General features: G+C 45.0%; 1 protein-coding gene across 1 annotated transcript; it reads left to right on the top strand.

Annotated features, from left to right (window-relative positions):
• Positions 1-1,538: 1,538 nt before the first annotated feature.
• On the top strand, positions 1,539-2,024 carry LOC116479719 (large ribosomal subunit protein eL21-like). Its single transcript, XM_032762198.1, has one exon. The coding sequence runs from the start codon at positions 1,542-1,544 to the stop codon at positions 2,022-2,024; it is 483 nt and encodes a 160-aa protein (XP_032618089.1). The 5' UTR covers positions 1,539-1,541.
• The last annotated feature ends 8,144 nt before the right edge of the window (positions 2,025-10,168 follow it).

The raw sequence follows: 10,168 nt of genomic DNA, 5'->3' as shown, positions 1-10,168 counted from the left end.
CTTGGCTCAATGTTGATGGCTGCTGACTGATCAGGGTCAAGGTTGCTGAAGACTGGGGTGGCTGTGGCACTTTCTTAAAATAAGACAAAATGAAATATGATGCATAGATTGACTCTTTCATGAAAGATTCCTCTGCAGCCTGCAATACTGTGTGATAGCATTTTACCCACAGTAGAACTTCTTTCAAAATTACAGTCAATCTTCTCAAACCCTGCCACTGCTTTTATCAACTATGTTTATGCAATATTCTAAATCCTTTATGTCGCTTCAACAATGTTTACAGCATCTTCACCAGAGTAGATTTAAGTGACCACTTTTTCTTCTGTCATGCATAAGATGCAATTCCTCATCTGTAAAAGTTTGATCACAAGGTTGAAGCAATTCAGTCACATCTTCAGGCTTCACTTCTCATTCTAGTTCTCTTACTATTTCCACCTCACCAACAGTTATTTTCTCTACTGAGGTCTTGAACCCCTCAAATTCATCCATGAGGATTGGAATCAACTTTTTCTAAAGTTCCGTTGATGTTGATGTTTTGACCTCCTTCTCATAAATCACAAATGTTCTTACTGGCATCTAGACTGGTGAATTCTTTCCAAAAGCTTTACAGTTCACTTTGCCCAGATCTGTTAGAGGAACCACTCCCTGTGACAGCTGTATCTTTACAACACGTGGCTCTTAAATAATGAGACTTAAAAACCAAAATTACCCCTTGATCCATGGGCTGCAGAATGGATGTTGTGTTAGTAGATGAAGGAGCAAAGGACATGCCATCTCAAAATATTGATTATTGATTGGTATAATGATTATTATACCAATCATATCTTGGTATATTGATTACTTTGGGAACATCAAAGAAATTATGATTGCAGAAAGGGCTAGCTGACCTCTTTCTGCATTCAGCAAGCCATAAAGATTCCTCTTGGAGACTGGTACCCTCACCTATACCAGGGCAAGAAAACAGCCCTGATCAACAGAGACTGGGATTTGGTGGCTACAATGGACCTGAATAAATAGATTTAACAAAGTAACTGTTATCTTCCACTAGTTTCCCTCCCCATATCTTCTAGTGACCCCTAGAAAATTTACTGCCCCTGTCAAATTTTCTTTGTCCTGTCACTTCTTCTGAAATTCATTGTTCTTTATCTAAAAAGTATGAAAAGATCTTGCTTTGGCCACTTCTTCAGACTTCACTCTCTTGTGAAGATCCCCATGTACCTGTAAAACTCATAACATTCATATGCTTTTCTCTTGTTCATTTACCTGGGTGTCCATTGGTTTCTAGATCCAGCCCAACAGACCACATAAGAGCTCAAGGGAGTGTTGAAAGTGATCGCTGACTCCCCTACACAGGCATGAAAACAACATTAATCCCTTGTACATCTGCATCAGAGTTCTTGGGTGACCAGGTTCATTGTCAATGCACAGTAATATTTTGAAAGGAATCTTCTTTTCTGAGCAGTAGGTCTCAACAGTGGGTTTAAAATATTCAGTAAACCACCCTTTCAGCTGGAACCGCCATCTTCCAGTAATTCGCCAAAATGACAAACACAAAGGGAAAGAGGAGAGGCACCCGATATATGTTCTCTAGGCTATTTAGAAAACATGGAGTTGTTCCTTTGGCCACATATATGCGAATCTATAAGAAAGGTGATATTGTAGACATCAAGGGAATGGGTACTGTTCAAAAAGGAATGCCTCACAAGTGTCACCATGGTAAAACTGGAAGAGTCTACAATGTTACCCGCCATGCTGTTGGCATTGTTGTAAACAAACAAGTTAAGGGCAAGATTCTTGCCAAGAGAATTAATGTGCATATTGAGCACATTAAGCACTCTGAGAGCTGGGATAGTTTCCTGAAACGCATGAAGGAAAATGATCAGAAAAAGAAAGAAGCCAAAGAGAAAGGTACCTGGGTTCAACTGAAGTGCCAGCCTGCTCCACCCAGAGAAGCACACTTTGTGAGAACCAATGAGAAGGAGCCTGAGCTGCTGGAACCTATTCCATATGAATTCATGGCATAATATGTGTTAAAAAAAAAAAAAAGACTTCTGGACTGTAAAAAAAAAATATATATATATATATATATATATATATACAGTAAACCATGCTATAAACACATGTCATCGAGGCTTTGTTGTTCCATTTGCAGAGCACAAGCAGAGTAGATTTAGCATGGTTCTTATGGGCCCTAGGATTTTCAGAACGGTAAATGAGTATTAGCTTCAACTTAAGGTCACCTGCTGCATTAGCCCCTAACAAGAGAGTTAGTCTGTCCTTTGAAGCTTTGAAGTCAGGCATTGACTTCTCCTCTCAAGCTCTGAAAGTCCTAGATGGCATTTTCTTCCAATAGGTGGCTATTTTGTCTACACTGAAAATCTGTTGTTGAGTGTAGCCACCTTCATCAATGATCTTAGATAGATCTTCTGGATAGCTTGCTGCAGCTTCTCCATCAGCATGTGCTGCTTCACCTTGCACTTTTATATTATGGAGACAGCTTCTTTCCTTAAGCCCCATGAACCAACCTCTGCTAGTTTCCAACTTTTCTTCTGCAGCTTCTTCACCTCTCTCAGCCTTCACAGGATTAAAGAGAGTTATGGCCTTGCTCTGGATTAGGCTTTGGCTTAAGAGAATGTTGTGACTGGTTTGATCTTCTATCCAGACCACTCAAACATTCTCCATATCACCAATAGGCTGTTTAGCTTTCTTATCATTCAGACATTCACTGGAGTAGCACTTTTAATGTCCTTCAAGCACCTTTCCTTTGCATTCACAGCTTGGCCAGCTGCTTGGCACAAGAGGCCTAGCTTTTGGCGCATCTTGGCTTCTGACGTGCCTTCTTCACTAAGGTTAATCATTTCTAGCTTTTAATTTGAAGTGAGAGATGTTCAACTCTTTTTTCTACTTGAACACTTAGGGGTCATTGTAGGGTTATTAACTGGCCTAATTTCAATATTGTTGTATCTCAGGAAATAGGGAGGCCTGAGGAGAAGAAGAGAGAGGGGAGAATGGTCAGTTGGTGGAACAGTCAGAACACACACAACATTTATCAATTAAGTTTACTGTCTTATATGGGCATGTATGTACACTTACATAGTAATATGTACATAGTAACTATGTACATACTATGTACATGTGCATAGTAACTATGTACATACTATGTACATGTGCATAGTAACATCAAAAATCACTGATCAATAATAATGAAAAAGTTAGAAATATTGCAAGAATTACCAAAATGTGACACAGAGACACAAAGTCAGCACATGTGACTGGAAAAAATGACATCAATATACTTGCTCAACACAGGGTTGCCACAAATCTTCAATTTGTAAAAAATGCAATGTATGTGAAGCATAATAAAGTGAGATGCAATAAAATGAGGTGTGCCTGTATATCTTTAGGTTTTTGTTTACCTTTTGGAGATGTCTTTTGTTCAAACAAGTCTCTAATCCCAGCCCCTTATTTTGACAATTGTGCTGGTGTCCATTCCGTACAATATCATCCTACCTGCTCCCCAACCCTAACCCTACCTCCATCCTGGCCTATGAAGTTTGAACCAAGAGTAGTCATTATCCCAGACTTGGCCAACAGAGATTCCCCTGACCAGAATTTTGGAATAGAGCTGGGAAAGTCAGCCCTTCCTGTGGCTAAACCAGTGACTTAAATAGTCAGGAAAGGGGCCAGCCATGTTCCCAGTCATGTGGTAATGGGAGTCCAGGCTGAGTCACAGATTTTCCTGAAATCTGGCTGGATTCCTGTTCACAGATTCTGCATACTTTAAAATACAACAACAACATGTTTGTGTCTAAGCCTATTCTAGTTGAATGAAATAGTCAGAAGAATATTAACAAAGATCAACTTTGGTACCAGAATTGGGGTTATGAGTAAACTGTTCCTCCCTCAAAGACTGACTGAGAAAGGATGGGAGTAAGGAAATAAGTCAATAGTGAAGGTGTCCCATCGAACACTGAGAACTATCTCCCCTGGTTATGTGAACCCCAAATATCTGAGTCAGGTCTCAGTTAATTTGGAAAGTTTATTTTGCCAAGGTTGAGGACGTGCATCTGTGACAGAGCCTCAGGAGGTCCTGACAACACATGCCCAAGGTGGTCAGAGCACAATTCAGTTTTATACATTTTAGGGAGACATGAGACATCAGTCGACATATGTAAGATGAACACTGGTTTGGTCCAGAAAGGTGGGACAACTCGAAGCAAATGCAGAACAACTCAAAGTTGGGAGGGGGCTTCCAGATCATAGGTAGATAAGAGACAAATGGTTGCATTCTTTCGAGTTTCTGATTAGCCTCTCTGAAGAAGGCAATCAGATATGCATTCATCTCAGCGCACAGAGGGGTGCTTACATTAATAACAGCATTAATCCATTGACTCTGCCATCATGGCCTTATCACCTCTCTTTTTGGGCCCCACCTCTCAACACTTGCATTGGGAATCAAGTTTCCAACATCTTGCTTTTTGGGAGACACATTCAGATCATTGAATAGAATGGGAGGCAGGTTTGCCCTGAGAAGCTCCCAGCTTGACTTTTTCCTTTAGCTTAGTGATTTTGGGGGTCCAAGGTTTATTTTCCTTTCACATTTATATATTAGAAATGTAATTGATGGGCTTATTGGCTCTTGGCTGTAAGAGTAGGGACCAATAGAGAGTAAGGCTATAGGAAATCCCTATAGTTAGACAGCTCAGGTTTTTATAAGAGATGTAGTACCAGAAAAAAGAAAATCTGGCTAACAGGGGGCTTGTGATTCTCAGTCCCTCAAGAAAGCCACAGTTTTGTATTCAGGCTCTAAGTGGGAGTAAATCATCATGGCAGTCAGCCCTTTCAGGGGATCCCCCACAGTGCTCCTTTCTGGGTGTCCCCACAGGACACTGGATAGGGAATTCCCCCCATTACAAGCAAACCCTGGGGTGACTGCTGGTCATGGAAACAAGCCACCAAAGAATTATGGAAGGTAAGAATTCACTGGAACCATCACTGCCTTATTCTCTCCGGGAAGGAAGAAATGGTATCTGCTTTGGACTGGCAACCAAGTAGGGTGCAGTTCTATTCTAGAAGGCTCTTAACATGTTCTCTCTTCTAAATGAAATTGGCTACCATCCATGGTGTGTGTTGGGGAAGATTTCATTATCATTCAGCCTACGGGTGGCACAACGAGGAAGCCAGGCACAGATGGAGTGGAGTGGCCTGCTTTCTCTAAAAAAGAAGTATGCTCTAAGAAGACGAAACTTATCTCTGCCTGGTGAGAGTGCGCAGGGTCAGGTGGGTTTCAGGCACTTTCTGCTGGGAGAGAAGTCCTCTGATGTAGGATGGGAACAGCTGGACAGGCAGGAGGGTGTATCCTATTAGCATACTTCATTCCACACATCTCCACACTGGCTTCCCTCCTGGCTTAGGGCTCCAGGGTGATCACTGCATCCTTCAAAACATGTGTCCCTTTATGTTCAAGTTAGCTTCAGTTGTATTTTGTTACTTGCAACCCACAGAGTCTTAAATTTTTAAAATTCACTTAGATTTTACTAAAAAGCTAATGACCGAATATGACAAAAAATTCAAATAGATCACAGAATACTGAGTGAGAAGTAGTTCTCCTTTCCATTTCAGATCCCTGGCCCTCTATCAGGAGGCAACCACTATCAACAGTTTCTACAAAACCTTATAGAACTGTCCATGCCTATAGACGGCCTTATATGTATGTTTTATTTTGTTTTGTTTTGAGACAGGGTCTCACTCTGTCACCCAGGCTGGAGTGAGTGCAGTGGCATGATCATGGCTCACTGCAGCCTCGAGTTCCCAGGCTTAAGCAATCCTCCTGTCTCAGTCTCCCTAGTAGCTGGGACTACAGGCATGTACAACTTTAATTTTTTTTTTTTTTTTTTTTTTTTTTGAGACAGAGTCTCGCTCTGTCACCCAGGCTGGAGTGCAGTGGCGCTATCTCAGCTCACTGCAAGCTCCACCTGCCAGGTTCATGCTATTCTCCTGCCTCAGCCTCCCGAGTAGCTGGGACTACAGGTGCCCGCCACCACGCCTGGCTAATTTTTTTTGTATTTTTAGTAGAGACGGGGTTCCGCCATGTTCTCCAGGATAGTCTCGATCTGATCTTGTGATCCGCCCACCTCGACCTCCCAAAGTGCTGGGATTACAGGCATGAGCCACCGCGTCCGGTCAACTTTAATTTTTTTAATTTTTTATTTTTTAGGGATGGGAGTCTCACTAGGTTGCCCAGGCTGGTCTTGAACTCCTGGGTTCAAGCAATATTCCCCCTTGGTAAAGTGCTGGGGTTACAGGCATGAGTCACCACACTCAGCCTCCTTTTATGTATTTAATAAATAAATAAATAAGGCTTATTATACACACTATCCTGCACTTCGTTTTTCTGTTTACTTAATAATATCTTGGAGATCATTTCATGTTCTAATTCATTTTTAATTTAAAAACTACATAAATAAATAAATGGTGCTGTGATCATTAGTTAACTGTTTTATGAAAACTATTAAATTGGTTTGCTTCTCAACACCATGCACCAAAATAAATTCCAATAGTGGATTAAAGCTTTAATAATAACAAATGAAGCTCTCAAAAATAATGGAAGAAAATGTAGATGAGTGATTGTCACATGGCAGATCCTTGGGTGGGAGAAAGTCCTTCCCGGCCTGAAATAAACATGCAAACTACAAGATGCAAGTCCCCCAGGCTTGAATGTGTGTATATATGTTGGTGCTGTCTGGACTCCATTTTTTTCTCTTGTTGAGAGAAGTGTCTTGGGTGGGGTTCCCCAGAGGAGCCTGAGATCACCATCCATAGGCAAATGAGTTATAAAGCAGAGGTTCTTTTTTTTTTTTTTTTTTTTTTTGAGACGGAGTCTTGCTCTGTCGCCCAGGCTGGAGTGCAGTGGCGCGATCTCGGCTCACTGCAAGCTCCGCCTCCTGGGTTCACGCCATTCTCCTGCCTCAGCCTCTCCGAGTAGCTGGGACTACAGGCACCCGCCACCACGCCTGGCTAATTTTTTTTTGTATTTTTAGTAGAGACGGGGTTTCACCGTGGTCTCGATCTCCTGACCTCGTGATCCGCCCGCCTCGGCCTATCAAAGTGCTGGGATTACAAGCGTGAGCCACCGCGCCCGGCCAGCAGAGGTTCTTAAGCCCCAGGCCATGGACTAGTACTGGTTCATGGTCTCAGCAGGAGGTGAGTGGCGGGTGAGTGAACATTGTTGCCTGAGCTCTGCCTCCTGTCAAATCAGCGGTGGCATTAGATTCTCATAGGAGTGTGAACTCTTTTGTGAACTGTGCATGTGAGGGATCTAGGTTGCATGCTTCTTATAAGAATCTAACTAATGCCTGAGGATCTAAGGTGGAATAGACTTATCCCCAATCCATCTCTGATCTCCCCTCCCCCACCATCCATGGAAAAATTCTCTTCCATGAAACTGGTCCCTGATGCTAGAAAGGTAGGGGGGATCAGGCCAGGGAAGAGTAAGAAGTCAATCAAGATTGGGATCTCAGGCAAAGTCCAGGTGTCCTCACCTTGAGGCAATGGAGCTGGGCTTTCCTACTCCTGCACCTGTCAGTCATTGACTAAGCACGGCCCAGGCTCTTATCAGCTTCCAGGAACTTAAGGTTCTCTGCACTTGTGGGCAGGGCAGCTCTCTAACCCTGGGTGATCTTCTGAGGAGTGGCAGGTACCGATGGTGGAATCCGGGGCAGTGGTGCCCAGTACGGAACAGGGCATCGAAGAGGAGCCACAGTGTCTATTACAAAGGGGGTCTCCCGCCCAAGGGCTGAGCTAGGGAAGGCCTATGGGGCCAGACCCATGAGACAGCCAGATCTGTGAAAGTCAGGACTCTGAGTTTGCAGTGAAAATTCCAAGAGGATGCAAGCCCATGACCCCGTGCCCACAGCCACCTGGTCCCAGAGCCCAAAGCCATCTTAGGCTGAGTTCTCTGGAAGCAGCTGAGGTGGAGAGTTTGGGGCAGGAGGTTTATGCTGATAGCTCTCAGGAAAGACCCCCTATAGGGAAGCGGGGAGGGCGAGAGTGGGCAGAGAGGGACGGCGACCCCCCAGTGCAGTTATAGCTGAGGCCTCAGCCAGGCCTGGGGGAGCCCTGGAGCTGGACGCCCCTTCAGAATTGCCCCAAACTAAGGTGAGGGGTGGGACTCTGTACTCCCACATCAGCCAGTCACTGGATTCAGGATCACCCCAAAGGAGGCATAAACTTAGGAGAGGTGCTTCCCGGGTGCCAAGGGAATTCCCAGGGAAGAATGCAGGGATATTCCCAGCTCTCATGGGGATAATGGCCATGATGGTTAATTTTAGGCATCAACTTGTCTGGATTAAGGGATATCTAGATGGCCGGGAGAGCATTATTTCTGGTTGCGTCTGAGAGGGTGTTTCCAGAGGAGACTGGTGTGTGAATCAATGGACTGAGTTGGGAAGATCCGCCCTCAATGTGGGTGGGCACCACCAACTGGCTGGGGGCCTGGATAGCACGAAAAGGCAGAGGAAAGGTGAATTCACTCTCTTTCCTGGAACAGAGATATCCCTTGTGTCCTCCCCTCGGACATCAGAACTCCAGGTTCTCCAGGCTTTGGACTCTAGGACTTGCACCAGTGGCCCCCAGCCCAGGTTCTCAGGCCTTCGGCCTCAGACTGAGAGTTATACCACCAGCTTTCCTGGTTCTGAGGCTTTCAGACTTGGACTGAGTCACACTCCCAACATACCCAGGTCTCTAGCTCGCAGGTGGCTGAGGATGGGAAACCTCAGCCTCCGTAATCACATGAGACAATTCCTCTAAAAAATCTCATGTAGATAATAGATAAATAGATAGATAGATACATACATACATATAGATCTTTTGTAGAGATAAGAGTCTCACTATGTTGCCCAGGCTGGTCTTGAACCTGGGCTCAAGCGATTCTCCCACTTTGGCCTCCCAAAGTGCTGGGATTGTAAGTGTGAGCCACTGTGCCTGACTTCTGCTATCTCTCTCTCTCATGCGTGCCTATCTATCTATCTATCTATCTATCATCTATCTCTCTATCTACCTATCCATCTATCTATCCTGTTGGCTCTGTCTCCTTGGAGAACCCTGACCAGTACAGTGGCATCAGCCCTGGAGATGGGATCTGGGTGGAGCACCACAGTGTCCACTATGGGGGAATTGAGAAGTCCCTTCTTGGGGGTCCTGGCTGCAGCGACTCTCCAAAAAGAGGGGCTGATGGGAGGCCCAGGGAGCCACAGATCCAAGGCCATCATGATGGGTCCACCTCCAAAGAGGACATAACCTCTTCTGGAACCCTGGGGTGAGGGGATGGGTGGGCTTTGGGGGATCTGGCAGAACTGCCTATGGGAGAGACAGCAGAGAAGACTGTCTTAGTCCATTTTGTTTTGCTATAACAGAATACCACGGACTGGGCAATTTATAATGGACAGGAATTTATTGGTTCATGTTCTGGAGGCTGGGAAGCTCAAGATCAACAGGGTCAGCATCTCATAAGAGCCTTCTTGCTGCTTCATAATATGGCTAAAGGGCAAAGAGAGGGTGAGAGGGGGAAACAGTGAGAGTAAGAGAGGACCAGACTCCCCCTGTGTGACAAACCCACTTCCTCGATAACAGCGTTAATCCTTTGACTCTGCCATCATGGCCTTATCACCTGTCTTTGGGCCTCACCTCTCAGCACTTAGATTGAGGATCAAGTTTCCAACATTTTGCTTTTTGGGAGACACGTTCAGATCATTGCAGATATGTTCAGAAACCTGGCAAGGGGAGCATTAAAGGTTGAAGGTGAGGCCCTGGCTGGGGGGCACTCCAGCCTGGGGCCTGTCTCCCCACAGTTATGCTGTAGGAGGAGAGGTGGTTTGACAAGGTAGTCAGCAGGCCTGAATGAGGCGGACTTGGGTGGATCATCTGTACCTCTGTGGATTGAGCAGGCTATGGGTGGCGGGGAGTATGCCACGAGTCTTTTACTAGCTCCTGGATAAGGGGAACAGAGCGAGGAGCCCAGGATGACTGGACCTGGCTGGGCTTGGAGATAAGGAGGTGCCTCAAGGGCAGGGAGTTTGTGTCTAGAGAGCTGCATGGCACAGACCCCAACCCAGTCACCTCCACTGCCGTTGCTTTGAAACCAATTATTCAAGAAGGAGAAGTGGCAGAG

This window comes from Hylobates moloch, unplaced genomic scaffold (assembly GCF_009828535.3).
Source record: "Hylobates moloch isolate HMO894 unplaced genomic scaffold, HMol_V3 SCAFFOLD_12, whole genome shotgun sequence".
Lineage (NCBI taxonomy): Eukaryota > Metazoa > Chordata > Mammalia > Primates > Hylobatidae > Hylobates > Hylobates moloch.
Note: the sequence above shows the minus strand (reverse complement) of the source record. Positions and strands in the feature narration are given on the sequence as shown.

Excerpts from the sequence above, each read along its gene's own strand:
- LOC116479719 (XM_032762198.1), top strand. The coding sequence starts at position 1,542 with ATGACAAACACAAAGGGAAAGAGGAGAGGCACCCGATATATGTTCTCT.